The 16,828-nt window shown below is 34.8% G+C and overlaps 2 protein-coding genes across 2 annotated transcripts; both read left to right on the forward strand.

Moving 5' to 3' along the window:
• The first annotated feature begins 3,306 nt into the window (after positions 1-3,306).
• On the forward strand, positions 3,307-4,173 carry LOC103400507 (transcription repressor OFP8-like). Its single transcript, XM_008339166.4, has one exon. The coding sequence runs from the start codon at positions 3,307-3,309 to the stop codon at positions 4,171-4,173; it is 867 nt and encodes a 288-aa protein (XP_008337388.3).
• A 6,184-nt stretch (positions 4,174-10,357) lies between these two features.
• On the forward strand, positions 10,358-11,035 carry LOC103400508 (uncharacterized). The gene has a single exon (XM_008339167.4). It carries the CDS (start codon positions 10,358-10,360, stop codon positions 11,033-11,035), a length of 678 nt encoding a protein of 225 aa, XP_008337389.3.
• Positions 11,036-16,828: the final 5,793 nt, after the last annotated feature.

Raw genomic sequence — 16,828 nt, forward strand, 5'->3', positions numbered from 1 at the left:
AAACTAAACCCTAAAGCTTGTTCATCTTGTTTTCAGTTAATTAACCAGAATTAGATCCAAATCAGTATGAATGATCCAAAACTTGGCTTGTGTTTATAGAAACTCCAAATAAACTTAAGATTGCAACTAAGCCCTAAAGATTGCTCATCTTGTTTCCAGTCCAAATTAACTTATTAAAGATTGTTCATCTTGTTTCGTATTAAAATTTACTCTAAGATTTGTTCATCATTTTTCGGGTTCAAATTCACTAAAATTAGACAGAAATTAGCCAGAATTAGCTAGGGTTTGGCTTGCTGAACCCTAAAGATTAATCATCTTGTTTTCAGTCTGAATTAACTAGATTTAAACACATATGAGTCTGAATTAGCTAAAACTTGGCTTGTTTTAGCGACACCACATAAATTAAGATTGCAACTTCCAATGAGGGTGATGAGTGTTATGCAAGCTTTGGCTCATAGCTTGGTTCATTGCCCTTGTCCTTTTTTACTCCAACCCTATCCCTTTGGGGCAATCGTGGAAATAATAACCACCATTTTCACCCAAAAGTCATACTCAAAATGTCAAACACTAGCCCCTCTCGCAAGTGCAGATCGATTTTTTATTTTTTATTTTGAAATTTTCAGAGCCTGGACTTTTTAATCATAAGAAGAGCATGAAAGCAAGTGTAAATGGATGAGGAAATCTATGTCGTGGCAATAAGTTTCTTCTTGTCAAAGAGCAAACTTCTACATAAAAAATGAATCCCATCTGCAGAAGACTGTCTGTTAGCTCTTGGTTGCATGGGAGCGCTAGCATTGGTAGTAAAGGTTAAGAACCTGCGCTCCCCAATCTGTACTTTAGCTGTTGGAAGCTTCTAAGACTTTGAGATCCTCTTCTTCAAATATACATACATACACACATATATATATATATATATATATGTGTGTGTGTGTGTGTGTGTGTGTGTGTGTGTGTGCGTGTATGCCGCTAGGGTTTCTTTGTTTTAAAATTGTGACGTACGTAGTATTCAGTACATGAAAATCTTCATGTTCTTTGGTTCAAGCTAAGAGTTTTAGGTCCTCTCAATTTGTCTTCTAACCAGTGGACGAATTGGAAGCAGACACGAACATGTTGACAACAGATATAAACCAAATATTCAGATTGAAAACATCAAAAAGCCCGCGAAATAATAATATTTCCCATATACAACATGGAAAAGGTGACGATATAACCTTTGTCCTCCAGTCTGAATCTCATATTTCAAACATCTCTCTCTTATGAAAATATGCATGTTACCAGGATTGGTGGTGGGTTCCCAACCTGCATGTTTGTGAGGTTTACCACTTTCTAGGGCATTCTTTTTTATGCAACGACGTCTGCTCATAGAAACTCTTCCAATTTCAAGAGCTAAATGAGAACTTGCATATGGACGAATATATATGGTTTTGAAGAATATTGTACATACGTTGTCTGGTCTTTTGGCAAAGAAAAATTTATTATTAAAATTGTACAATGGCGGAGCCAGAGAATTTTTTATGGGTGGGCTAGCTAAAAAAATTACCCTAAAATCAAATGATTATTTTTTGTTTTGCTATATACATATTGTATGCAAAAATTTAAGTTTAACTTATGTATTTGTATACTTAAAATTTACTTAGCATGAACTCAATAAGCTTCGCATTTGCAAACCGCAAAAATTACAATGAATCATCAAATTTACATATATTTAGATGCAAACACAAGAAGAAGATAAAAAAAATTGACATCTCAATTACAATCACACAACTAGCACAAATCAAAACAACGAAAGTAGATGTAAAGGCAATCTTGAAAAAAATTGATTGAAACTAATGTAAAGCCGCTGAATCAAAGCAGAATAATCTTTAACAAAATGTCATCACAATTTCCATGATAAGTTTTATATTTCTAGTTGTGCTAAATACTCGCCGGATTAGTTTCATTAAAAAATAATTTTTCTTGCAGTTTTTTTTTGTCTATTATATTAGACTATGCACTAAAATATACATACATTTGCCACAAACTCTCCCTGAGCTACAACCCACCGTAGCCTTTGGTGTGGCTACGTCGACATAGATTACGCAAGCGGAGAACCTATTATTCAGACTTCAAAATAATACTTTATGATGAAAGAAATTTCAACTTTTTTAGAACGTGGATAACAATTTTTAATCATCAATAAAACTAAACTATTAGGTACTGAGCACATAGTTCTCTCTACATGCATGGTAAGTGGTTGAATGGAGCCAGGGCTGCGCTACAAATATGTTGGCTAATGACCCTCCCATTTCCATGCTTCATTCATCTGCGTGTTTAATTAAACGTACTTACCAGCATAGAGAGCCCACTGTATATTAAGAAAAAAGAAAAGGACCAACCTGTTCTCTAATTAAAAATACGAAATGCTGGAGAGATTAAAATTTTCAATTAAATTTTGCAAATTAAATGATATGGTTGTTGATAATTGGATTATCACTTAAGTGCTTACTTATTTCTTATTGGTGACACATCATTTAATTTGTAAATTTAGTTTAAAATTTTAGTCTCCCTAGTCATTAAGACAATCCATCACTTGCTAAGCCAAGAATTGATAGTATCTATAATTTCTTCATCGTGATTAATTCATGAAGTGCATATAGTTCAGTACACAGGTTTTTATTACTTCCTTGATAATGTAAACGTAACAATGTCTTGGAAAAAAAGTAAAAACTACACTAGAATGTCATGAAGCCAAATGACATCACAGATAACATTAATCATAAAACGTCTACAAGATGGAAGAGCTTGCTCGGAGAAATTGAATTCAAATTGCATAATAAACCCAAACAAGTGAAATCATGTCTCATGAAACATATACAATTATTTAGTGTCACATTCATAATTCATTCTCAAGGCAAGATTCAAATTGGTTGAAACTAAAATACAGGTAAAGAGAAAATAAAACATTATTATTACACTGGCAATATTTCACTTTTAGCTAATTTAAACTGTGAGGAGAAAGTTGGACTTGGATACAAAAGGAGATCGCATTCGTTCTAACGATTACTTTAGCATCTACGAAAATAAAATAAAATGTGGCTACGAGGTCAACAACAGGCAGTATATAATCAAATAATCAAAACCAGTGTGTCTTGTTAGATGACAAAGGAGAGGACAAAACCAGCAAAAAGTTTCCTCAGACAACTGTTAAAATATCATTTAAAACACTCCCACTTTCGGTTTCTCATGCATTTATATCCCTCTCATCCAAACTCCTCCATCTCTCTCTAGAAATTCAGTTCTCCTTCTCCATAGCTCTCTGCTAGGGCAATGGAAAACCGATTCAAATTCAAGCTCTCAAACATGTTCCGATCCTCATTCGGCTCCTGCAGGACCCGAAACTTGTCTGACGTGATCGAAAAATCCGTCTTCTTGCCTGAAAACCAGCAAGACGTGCAAACCGCTCCGCCTCCTAAACAGCCGGCAGCTCTACCGTTTCCTTCCATTTGCAGACCCAAATGCTCCGACTCAAACCAACCCGTTATCTCTATCAAAGATGTAATGCTACCAAGACGCAAGATTTTTGAAAAGTACCCTCCTTTTGTGAAACCCTTTAATCCCGACGGCCACACATGCCCTCCAGCCTCGCCGATCTCGCAGCCGTTAAACCCCTTCTACAACCACCATGAAAAAAGCTCGAAACAGAGAAAAATCAGAGACAAGAAGAAGACGAAGGCGAGGAATTCAAAGAAGAACAAATCCAACGGCGATTTTTTCCCGTTCAGTACGTCTTCTTTCGATAGCAATACCTACAGAGGGTGGTGGTCGAGCAGTGACGATGAGACAGACACTCTGTTTTCTTCAAAGAGCCACTCCTCCGGACCCCGCTTGCGCCACCGTTCCCGGCCAAACGGGAGCAGCAGCAGCCGCAGAAGAGAGAGCTCCGACGTGGGTCTGCTTCCGTTGCAAGGAAGAGTGAAGGACAGCTTTGCTGTGGTGAAGAAGTCGAGCGATCCGTACAACGACTTCAGGACGTCAATGGTGGAGATGATCTTCGAGAAGCAGATATTTTCGGCGAAGGATCTCGAACAGCTTCTGCAGTGTTTTCTGTCGTTGAATTCGACACACCATCACAGGGTGATTATTGAGGTTTTTACTGAAATTTGGGAAGCCTTGTTTTCCAACTGGGGATCTTGAAAAAAAAAACGGAAAAAAAGAAAGAAGAAAACTCTCCGTTTTCTCTGCTTATTACTCGGTTTTCTCTGTAATATGTGTTTTCTAGTGGATTAATTATTAGTTAGAATCTAACTTAACGGGAAAGATGTTTCAAGTTCGAATCTCATATTTCCGTTGATAAAAAAATTAATATGTAATTTATTTCCTTTTTCTTTCTTAGTAAAAGTGGTTTCTATATTATTGTATATTTTCTACTGATGATTTCTTGGTTTTCTTTTGTTCTTTTTATGATTTGACAGAAAACGTAAAACAAAAACAATTCGGATTTGAAAATATGAAGCAGGAAAAAAGATTGTGGAGTGGAAGTTCATTGATGCTTTTTGAAAAACAGATTGGTCGAGGAAAAAGGGTTTGAATGTTTCCATTACTTTTTTGAGTGTTGGATGACAACTTTTACAACTAGAACACTTGAAAGACGGGGAAAGCAGGTGGTTATATCACATAAAGTTGCAATAATTTTTTGTGTGGTTGGACTTTTTTGAATTTCCATGCCAAAGAAAGAATACAAAAAGATAAATCCAGATTCCAAAATCCTCCGGATAAAATGTCCTTTTATCGAACATTATTTTTGGGAAAATGATCATCTTCGAATTTCTTCGTTTTAATCCATCAAATCAGAGAATTTATACTATTGAAATTTGATCTAACGGTTATTTACATGGACTTACTTTAAAAGTTATAATAACTTTAACCATTAGATTAAATTTCCATTACACGAATTCTCTGATTTGGTGGATTACGAGAAATGAATCCGGAGATGATCTTTTTTCTTATTTTTGTACTACACACAGAGGCTAGCTTCTCTCTAACCTAAAAAGACTAGGGTCAACTTGAAAGCTTTGGTGGGGTTCCTTTTAATCTTCTAGCGATTTTGCAAATTACATTTTTGTTATTATTTATGAAAAAGCGATACGACGGAGAAGAATCCAAAAGCATAACATTTGAACGCTCTTAAAAGTTCAGGGACCATTTAACGAAATTTTATAATTGAATGATCAAAATAATGTATGGTAAACAATTTTAAGGATCAAAGTTATGTGTTATGAAAATCTCATAAATCATTTTGACTAAAAAAACTTTTTTTCATGGATCACAAATTTGAATGACAAACGCGTGTACTTATCGCTTACACCATTGCCGCTGGCTTCTATTGTGTTCATATGATAATAATCCACTTGGATTCTATGTTTAGGAGATTACAAATACAAAAAATTAATTGGTGATTATTGGCACAATGCCAATGGACAAGAAAAATAAATTTGTTTGGGTTTGTTTGGAAGTAATTAGCGTTTTTAGAGAAAGTGTTTTTAAGTTTCTAAAATATTTGAAGTATATTTTAAAAGAAGCATCAGTTATATACTTCTTGCATGAAGTACATTTTCAAAATTTACTTGCATTTTTACTAAGAATTAATTTTAAAAGCACATTCCGTCATTTTAAATTTATTTTCAAATGCACCCTTAATATTTGCAACTTGTTATGCAAAGAGACACTATATTATTGGGAGTAGGTGAGTCTATTTTTGTTGTGCTGTCAAACCACATCTGTTTAATTAATAGAATCAAATTTGATTCCTTTATTATATATTGAAAACAGAGACAAAACATAACCAGTATAGCACACCCTACCACCCTAACATCAAATCTAGTTTTAGGTTTGCAGTATGTAGCTTCATTCCCATTCTATCCAACATTCTTCAGCATTCAAACGAAGCTTCATACATACCAAGAGATATCGATACTTGATCATCTAAATTTAAATCAATTATTTGTCTCTTAATAAATAAATAAAATAACTCGAAAGTGTGTCTCATTTGTGTTAGTTGTTTGGTTAGGAGAATCTAAATCAATTTTAATTGACAGACTCATAATATGAGCAAACATGAAAACTTACAAAAATATTCTTCTTATATTGAAACAAATACGCATTATGCATATGTGTTATTAGTATGTTAATGTAAATCATTAACCAGATAAATTATTGTGGTTCAAATTGATCGAACTTTACCTAAAATGGTATAACTTTGGCAGTAATGCTACCTGAATTGTCAATTAATTGATACATGAACGAATGTGAGGACACATTCCATTCCAAAAGGTTCTTGAAAACTGAAATGTCAAGTAATTGTTTGCAGCAGCAGCAGCTTTTCTTTCGAAAACTGATACGTCCGTTTCAAAGCTAGATAGGGCAAATGGGTTTTGCCTATTAACTAAAAATTGAAATGAAAGACAAGACACAATGGAAGGAGAAAATATAGGGATCAGAGATTTTGAAGCAAAAGTGGGGACCTTGTGGTAGAATGTGATATCTCGGAAATTCGAACCTCACACGTATTTTAGAAAATATGGTGTTATCCATATATTTTTTATTATTTTTTATACACATTATGATTTTCAACCTTTAGATCAAATGAATAAAAATAATTAAAAGATAAAAGTTAATAGGATATGTGTAAATAGCATCACCTTTTTAAAAATATTTTCTATCAATACTTCATATGAGTAAAAATTATTAACATCTACTTATACTGTAATACATATGATAACCAGTGTTCCAATTACGCATATAAAGTTCTACTATTTCTCCAATGTATTTTTATTATCAAATAAAATTGGAGTGCTGAGCTCTGCAACCACAGGTTTGTCCTGTGTGTAATTACTGTTTACCCAACTTGGAAGCAATTTAAGAGAATGTCTGCCTATGCCAATGATGTTGCATTTGATGGGTGCCTACATTGGGCTACATTTGCATTTTAATGGTCGCAGTTTTTTGGGTTACTGAACCTCATGCTCATTTTCTCCATTGGGCTTAACGATTTTTCAAATCGCATGTTTTGGGTTTCTGTGCCCTCTCTCTGTCTCACACATATTCTCAGGCAAATTAGTTGAGCTTTTTGGTTTGGACCGATCGTGGAAGGAGATTAAGAACTTGGACCATTTCTGCATGCAGCAAAATTGACAGGTGACAATTGAATGATTTTGGGTGGGGAATGGACCACAGTTTAAACCGCTGCAATTCCATATGTCGTTATGTTTTTGGTCAATAACCCACGCAGGTTTGAGCACAAGGACTAACCACGATGAGGAAGTTTTTCAAATACTATGAGAATAAAGGGTACATAGTCCGTTTTGAGACTGTCTAGCTTATGCTTACAAGCGCATTTGTTATTAATATTGAACACTTGGACGTGTTTCTTAAAATAGCACTTAAACGTGCTTATTGGAAAAACCCTCGGACATGTTTCTTGAAGAAACTCCTTCAAGAAGCTTCAAGTACTTGGATTTGATAGACACTTCTCTAAAAAACAATTCTATAGCCTAGAAACGCTTTTGAATTTTTCTAGCAAATATTGTCAAGTTTTTTTTTTTTTTTTTTTGGTTGTAAATAACATTTTTAGCCCTTATAGAAAGTAGAAACAATCTCAATAATCTCTTTTTGAAGTTGAATGAGATAGGTTTGATTCAACAAAACTTTTGGATCAAAAGTTATCATGCATGAAATTTGAACACAAACAGTCATGACTTGCTCCTGCAATTAAAAATTGAGTGTTACTAGATCAAAATGTCATAAGTAGACTTTGATGATAAATTCAACAATCAAGCAGACTTTGATGATAAATTCAACAATCTTGATTTTGATCTTTGTTTTTTGTTTTTTGGATATATCATTATAAGTACATACATACGTAGATGCTTTAACATGCGTATATAAATGTAGAATAACATACCTACAATAATGTGCTATCCAACTAATTTGCCTAAAAAATAATGAATCAATTTGTTGGTAGTACTTGGGCAATGATCAGAAAAATTAGAATCTATGAAGGGAAGACGTTGTTGGCGTTTTGGAATTTAGGGTTTGTGGTTGGGAGTGGTTTAAGTGGAACAAAATTTAGGGTTAGGTACCGTCATTTGTCACATGTGGTGGTTAGCCTTAAGCAGCACGGGTCTTGAGCCGTGCAAGCGCAGGCTAGGTTCTGAGGGAGACTGGTTCCAACCCTAGGACACGTGGCATGGTGGTAGTGGTCAAACCAAGTCAGTAGACTAGTAACTATCTCCATCTATACTACTAGACCTAGAGGATCAGCAGTTCTTCAGTCACTTTCACCGCCCAGCTGCATCGCTTTGTACTCACTCTCTCTGTTCAACCAACAACCGTACTAGCTGGCATGGCAGTCTACGGTGGGTGATCTACATTGCTTTTGTCATTTGCTGGGTTTAAGTTGTTCATATATGAATATGACAAACCCTAACGCGTTTTGGGTTGATGGGTTTTCAAAATTTGCTTTTGCATGGCAAACCCTAAGGTGTTTTAGGCATTTCCACGCTCTTTGCGTTGGACTGCATAAAGGTAATGGTGGTAGACTGCAACGAAAAAACAAAAAGGGTCACTAATAGTGTCGTGCAATCGACCATTGTTCATATAGGCAACGGACGTCAGTTTGTAATGAGATTTTGACCATTGCAGCTAATGATGATTTGGTTAGTCCTTTTGGTTTGGGGTTATTGATAAAATTGCTATAATAGTGTTGTGCAATTGACTATTGTGTGTCCACTACTAAATTTAGGAAAATACTAAGGAGATTAAATTTTAGACCATCTTTTATAGACCACATGATGTAACGGTTGATGATTAGACTTGTTTGTACCATACTTGACCAATCCCGAAATTACTGAGCACCAGTCAACGTTATACCATTAAGGACCCATAAGAGTTTCCCTCCAACCAGGAGGCCAATCACAGCACAACACGTGTCGACATTAGAAACCAATCATAGCCCGACACGTGTCAATATCAGAAGCCAATCACAACACGACACGTGTCAATATCAGAATGAAACTAGAAACTCTCTTCTATAAATAGAGATCATTCTCTGACAATATTTCCTAATGTCATTTGTACTAAATCATTCACTAGTACTCACAAAATGAGAGCTTGAACCTATGTACTTGTGTAAACCCTTCACAATTAATGAGAACTCATTTACTCCGTGGACGTAGCCAATCTGGGTGAACCACGTACATCTTGTGTTTGCTTCCCTGTTTCTATCCGTTTACATACTTATCCATACTAGTGACCGGAGCAATCTAGCGAATATCACAAACTTAACATTTTCTGTTGTACCAAAGTCCACGCTGATTTTGTGCATCAACAAGACTCATTTTTTACTGATTTAAAGAAGAAGTTCAACCATTATCTGCCACGTCATGTAGCTTACAAAAAATAATATAATAATTTTGTCCATCAATAGTTAGATATTGAAATCTACCTCCAGAGTGCTTTTGGAGAACCACAAGTATACTCATCGCTCAACCACGAAAGTATAAATAGACTACAAAGCTAGGTAAACCCACATCATTACAGCTAAGTAGCCGAAAAGTATCCAATGCCTTCCAATTGAGTGATTGGTGGCTGTCATACCTAATTGGTCATGAAGATTGACTAGTACATAAATTCGGAAACTACCATTTGCAAGAGCCAATTATAGAAACAAAATATAGGAAACCAAGGGAGATACAATGTCATTATCTAAGGTAAATGGTAGTTATAGTTCGTATTTATGATAATCATATACAAGTGTTACAGTTACATCGAAAAATTTCTTTGTATGCTAAAGTAGGAAAGTTAAAGAGAATCAAGTACCAATCAAATTAGCTAGAGGAGAGAATTGGTCCAACAACCACCCCGCGCCTTTCATTCTCCTAAAGCGGATACATACCAACTCCAACTTCTAAAGTAAAAGCAAAGAAATAATTTTTTTTGTACAAAAAACAAGTCACCACCTTTAGCTTCAATACATCTGTCGTTTCCTCATCATATGAACCATTATCGTTGATCACGTAGAGAGAGAGAGAGAGGGGAGCGTGTGGAGACAAAGAAACATAAAGGGAAAAGCCAAAGAGAGGATTACTTCCCTTTCTCCACTGAAAGTTAAACAACCTTCCATGGCTCCTCTGATTCTATTATCTGTATGAAGAAACCCTTCCTTCTTCACTGAGATCATCACTTGCAAGAAGCCAAAAGTACTGAAAGAGAAATCTCCTTTCTCTTTCTCTCTCTCCCTCTCTCTCTCTCTCTTCAATTTTGTCATAGAGAAGGACCAACAACTCCCACTTCCATCGAAACACACCACAAGTTGCCACCAATGTTGCTTAGAAGCTCCATTTCCCACACCAAGAAGTTCTTCCAGAAAACCCTTGGGAACTTGAAGAACTTCTTCTCCGCAAGAGACTACGAAAAGCTCCCAAAATCCCCTACTCACTACAACAACCCTTTTCCCCATGCTTCTGCTTCTATTTCTGCGGTTGACAACATGAATCATCTCCACGCCACAACATACAAAGACTTGGACAAGTTGTATACCGACTTCACGGACCAATGGGATGCGAAAATCGAAAGCATCAGGGGATCATCGAACAAGAAGAAACTTCTCTCCACACCTACCAAACCACAACATCTTCATAAAGATCATGTTCAAAACCCTGCAGGCTTGTCTCCACGACCACTCAATGCACACCCTGCAGCTGCAAGTACTCCTCCTGCAAAGATTGAAACTTTTGCGAAGGAATCAAGGGCGGTGGGAACGGGTTGTTTGCTGGAACATAAGCTGAAGGAGTTGGAGATGTTGGACATGAGCAATGTGGATCATGTTTTGGACATCGAAGAGGTTCTTCATTATTATTCTAGACTCACTTGTCCTGCCTATTTAGAAATTGTGGACAAGTTTTTCATGGAAATGTATTTGGAGTTTTTTGCTCCGACAGCAGCAACTCCGGCACGCAGCATCAATTCAAGCCTGCGGCCGAGGTCCGTGTGGTCCTAAACAAACTTTTGGAAATTTTAGAGATGGAAAACAAAGTTCTAGAAATTAAATCATTCCACTTGTGTTTGAACCTCTGATCAGTTCTTGCACTTTACATTGTATTCTTCTTATGTTAGCTTATGGTTGACATTTGTTTGTGTGTGTGACACCCTCTCTCTGAAATTCTGAATAATCTGATTTCTTGATTCATTCTTCTTTGATTCATACTAATGAATTTGACTTGCAATTCTGATTGTATATTTCTTCAATGTTTTAGTATTTTAGCATCATACTGACTTGGATTGATTTGGGTAACCCAAATTTTAACTTGTTGCTTTATAAAAGAAAATGCAAAAGGTAGTGGGAAAGCATATGCTGACGACGAATCTCTATTCTTCAATTTCTCTGCAATTATTTTCCACTTTTCTAGTTTGACTAAAGACTTTAACACTCCGCGAAAGCTCGTTTGACACTGCCATTAGAGCTTAAACATGTTCATATAATTAAAAGTGTTATGGCAACGATTGGAAGAATAACTCAAAACTGGATTTTAACAACACCATTTAGTGTCTTTTGGAAAATCATCAACAAGGTTATCATAACATGAGTTTATGAGTAGAAATGTTTTCTGGGGTAAACATTTTCAAACAGACCCTAACCTTTAATTCCTCATAAGACTAAGAGTGATTCTGGCTCTAAATGAATAACATATATTCTCCACAATACTGTCATAAATATTGCATTTGTTAACATCGCTCAATGATGCCTAATTTACCTATTTTTTTGTCTAATTATGCAGAACACGGTTGCAACAATTCATATTCATAAAGGCATTACCAATAGTCATTTTCTACTGGTCTATTTCTTTTCAATAATGTTGGAAGGATCTGATTTGGAATTTCCCACCCGATAACATATACAAATACATGGAAATCTGGCGGGACGAATATGGGTTGAATTTTCAGAGTTGTAAGTTGTAGCTTTAGATTATGGGCCATTTGACAAAGACAACAAAAAAATTGATGGGCTTAACATAGGATGGTGTTTCTGTTCTAATATGCCAACCCAATTTGTTTAATGGACCGGGCATCTCATCTCATTTTGTTGGTTACAGAAACATTAGCCCAAAAACTTTTGCTGGTTACAGTAACACTAGCCCAAATAACTTGAGCTGTACACGATAATTCGGTGTTTGACAATCTATTAAAAATTGGGGTGGTGGAAATCGAATTTGGGACCTCTTCCTATATCATGCAAAGAAATGCTAGACTAAGAGTTAGTTTATTAGCGTTAGACTTAAGAATGTACTAATGAATTGTTTTTTTCTTTTACATGAGGTTAATATTGTTGATTATATGCCTAACCGTCATTTACACGAAGAAGATTAAAAAATTAAGACTAACAAAACATTTTCTTCAAAAAAGAAAAATAAAACATTTTTTTTTCCACCGTTAATATCTTTCCACATGAAATGTTACTTTTGTAAAAAGAAAAATTTCTATATATAAAAAAGTGTGAAAATGATTTGTATTGGAAAGTTTTAAAAATAAATTGACATTTATGATTTTCCCCAACACCTCACTATGTGTACGAGCAAAAAAATGAAGTATTATTCATTCCACATTTGCAAGTGTTTTGTTCTTCTTGGCAACCTTTATAACTAAACTTATCTTGTACTAAAACAATGCGAGTCCAGCACCATGTAAACATGTTATGGTGGCTTGTAGCAAGTGATTTTGATGTCTGGGTTTTACATTGTTTCTAATGAAGAAAAAAAGTGATAGAAAAATGAGGTCCCAATGGTGCGCTGATATTGCAGAATCTTGGATCTCTCCACTAAAACTTTGGTGGAACCCAACAAATATCACATCTTTCCAAACTATCTCATGAGTCATGAATGAACCAAGTTCCCTAGCAATATGAAATCCAAAATGCATGGGAATTTTGTTCTTTCTTGGTTCAAAAGCAAGGGAAGATTCGCTTGGATCCACTTAGATTCCAAGAAGATGGGGGCAAACTATGTGCCACTGGAAAAAGTAACGAAGTGGGTTAAGTTGGACTCTCTCCTTTAAGTAAGTCTGCAGCTCTCTTTAGTCATATGCATGCTCTTTTGAAACAAAATAGGCACAGTAATTAAGAAAAAAGAACCATCTTTTAACTGCTGTCTCTCTCAAAACTCTTACAGCTAGGGGTCATGAGGAATATAGAAAAGAACTTAACCTGCGGGCTTCTTGTGTCTAAATTTATGTATGATCATCAGTTTTCAATTGATAAGTATACGAGTAATTTTTCCGAGTATCTAAAACATTTTTACATGCTATTATTATTCCGCTCAAAATATGACAATACCTATAAAAATTTCTCCTAGTGTACAAACTTCATGACACGATTAAAGTGCTATCTCACTTTTGACATATAGATTGGGAGGCATTTAAGTGGGGCTGTATAGCTTTCATAAGCTGACAGAAACACTTTCACACACTCTTCCAGACCTTGATCTTGTGTATAATGACAATATTGGTTTTACGTACAAGGCCGGCGGCTTTGAAAGCAAGTGTTATACATTGAGAAAACGTATCGCTTACTCAAACCAATTTTAACTATAATTGATGGGGGAATGATCTTGTAGCACTGTTTCAGATCCTATCTTCCCATGCGGTTGATATCAGCACATATATAATTGTGACGGGTGTACAAACCGTCATTCTCATAGGGCTACCAACCCTAAGCAACGTATAATTAGCCTTTGAATCGGTTGCCTGTTGATGATGTTACTGTCAGCTATGATTGTATAAGCTATTATATTGTACTAACCCTAAGTAACAGTGGCGTAGTCATGATTTTCAAATAATAGAGTCATAATATCAACAAAAAAGCTTCATTGGATCATTTCGCCGAGCACCTAGTAGGTACCTGTGAATTCCTACCAACATATATCGAAATTTTATGTCAACATATGTTGATGACTACTATTACTTGTACAAGCTTGTCGAGGGTGGATGTAGGATACTGTGGAGTAATGTTAAAGACTTTCAAGGCTTTTCAACTAAAACATTTCATACAAGAAGAGAGAAAATTAAGACAAATATGATAGAAGAAAATAGAAGAAGTAGGACGATGAGATCGTAATTTAGTTTGCCTTAGTTGTTTGTTGAGGTTAAATACAATATACAAGCAAATGTACATAGAGTTTTTAAAGTTATTAGAGTTGTTAGTTGTTTGTTGGTGTATAAAAACATTATATACACCTGTTGCATGTAAGAATTTCTTAGCATACATTTTAAGAGGTGTGGAGAGAGCTTTCATCGACGGGGAAAGTGGAGGGTCAGTGCAATATTTCAACTTTGGAATCCCATAGAACATGTAAAGCTATGTATGGGGATCGATGGATGAACGCAATGGAATGATTGAAGACGACATGTTGCAAGTGGTGGTCCATAATCGACGTATATATGTATAGCTAGGTAGGTAGGTATAGTTCAAGAGAAGAGCTTTAGCTAGTAAAATATAAGGTATGTACAGTTATATATGCAATTGCAAACATATATATATATATATATATATATATAGGAATTGCTTAAGGGGAGGGATCCCCATTTTTTCAAAAAAATGGGGATACGCTCCCTATAGTTGGATTTGACTTTAATGAAATCATGTGGTTGAGATTCTGTGGCCTGTGTTTTAATCTCAACCACACAATTTCATTAAAGTCAATCTAACGGTGGGGAGCGTGTCCCCATTTTTTTTGAAAAAATGGGGATCCCTCCCCTTAAGCTCTCTGTATATATATATATATATATATATATATATATATATATAATGAATATGTAGCGTGCGAAATTATAAAAGGGACGATCGATCGAGTAGTAGCAGTCTTGTCCATCTCGAAATTCCCTCATGCCTCTGACAAGTCGTCCTGTTCCTACTCACACGCCCTCGCGCCTGCATGTCTTGCCCCTTTCATCTACGTAATAAAGTGACTCTACTCTCACAAATTTAGATCCGTTTTCATGCCAACTTCTGGTGGCCTTACCAGATTTGCTTATCGCATATTTTTTAGGGTTTACTAAATTTAGTAATTTAATTAAATATAGAGAGACTTTGAATGCGGTTCTTAAATACTAATACTCATTGATTAAAATCTTAGTGATTTTTAATTTTTGATCAAAATTCTTTGATTTTGTACACCTCAACATATAAATATTAATATATTTTCATGTCAACAATAAAACTTGAGATTTTATGGTATTTAAAATCTCACATCTAATGAGCTATAAAAAAAAGGGCCAACAAAAAATATGAATTTTTTTTCAAAATTTTTAATTGAATAAAAAATCAATATAGCAATATAATTCCTTTTGAAAATGTATATTAATAGATGTTAAGTACATGTTTGCATATATATATATATATATATATATATGTATGTATGTATCAATCAAAAGTTGAAAAGGAACTACTCATTCATTCATTCATTTAATCTAATGACATGACAAAAATGGTCCTGCAGAAATTTTTAGGGTTTGCTGGCTATTAGAGAGAGAGAGAGTTACTTGCCCTAGCCAATAAATATTAAGGACCACGAATAATAAAGGCAGTAAATCCATCAAAATTCGACGGTCTAAATCGACCAGCATGTGCACCATGTGTTCGTACACAGAGGGAAAGCTGTGCCAAGGGTGCCTCACATATCATACGCCTGTCCATCACGTGTAACTGGACCATTTACGTCGTAATTTGCAAGGCAACTCAAAGGTGGTTGAGGGTCGGTCATGCAATGTTTAACACACAGCAACAACTATCCAGACCTTGAAAACATTAGTTTGCATACGTAATTAAAAGGGATCTAATTGCTTAAGTAAAACGATGTATTGTACGTAACAATAAAATCAGGATTGTCCCTTAGTATTACAGTCTGGTGGTATTCCTCTCTATTTTGTAAGTGAGAGGTCGTAGGTTCGATTTTTGCCAAAGGCGAATTTGAACTACATTATTGCTAATAACCCATTGTGAGGCTAAGCTCATTCCCCCTTTTTAGCGTAGATAATATCGTTTGTTAAAAAAAAAACAAAAAACAAAAAAAAAAAAAGATTACAAAATTTAGCTCATGCCTTAATGGATTAGGCGAGTCAGACTAAACGTAATATCCCAGATTGTAACTAGGGGGTTTTGATACAGATGACTAGGTTTTAAAATTTTGAGATTAAACATTTATGCCTTTTAGAGTTTTGATTAAACATTTTCCTACAATTTAGGTGCCACATGGATTAGAAGTAGCCTTTTTTTTTTATAATTTAAATTACCCAACTTGCCATTATATAAATATACCTTTTAATTCCTAGATAATACATCAAAACTCCTAAAATCTTGTAGATAAATATTGTAGAATTTAATTTCAATAAAAAGTCTTTCAAAATACCCATGAATGCGACTTGCCATTATATTTAATATACCTTTTAATTTTCTTAGATAATATCTCAAAACTCCTAAAATCTTGTAGATAAATATTGTAGTATTCAATTTTAATAAAAAGTCTTTCAAATTACACATGAAACGTAGATTTCTTCTTGGTACATATTTGATACGTTACTTAATATATCTTCTTGGTACATATTTGGTATGTTTGTTTTCTTTTTTGTATGTATTTGGTATGTTTATCTTTATTAATTAATGAAACCCTTTTTGTCAACCAAAAGAGGGAGAAAAAATAATTTAGTCTTCTATCACAAAAAAAAAAAATGATGGGCAATAATGTAATTTCACAGATCTAAATTTTACTGTTTTTTATTGAAACCTCACTTACCGATGATGTTA

This window comes from Malus domestica, chromosome 15 (assembly GCF_042453785.1).
Source record: "Malus domestica chromosome 15, GDT2T_hap1".
Classification (NCBI taxonomy): Eukaryota; Viridiplantae; Streptophyta; class Magnoliopsida; order Rosales; family Rosaceae; genus Malus; species Malus domestica.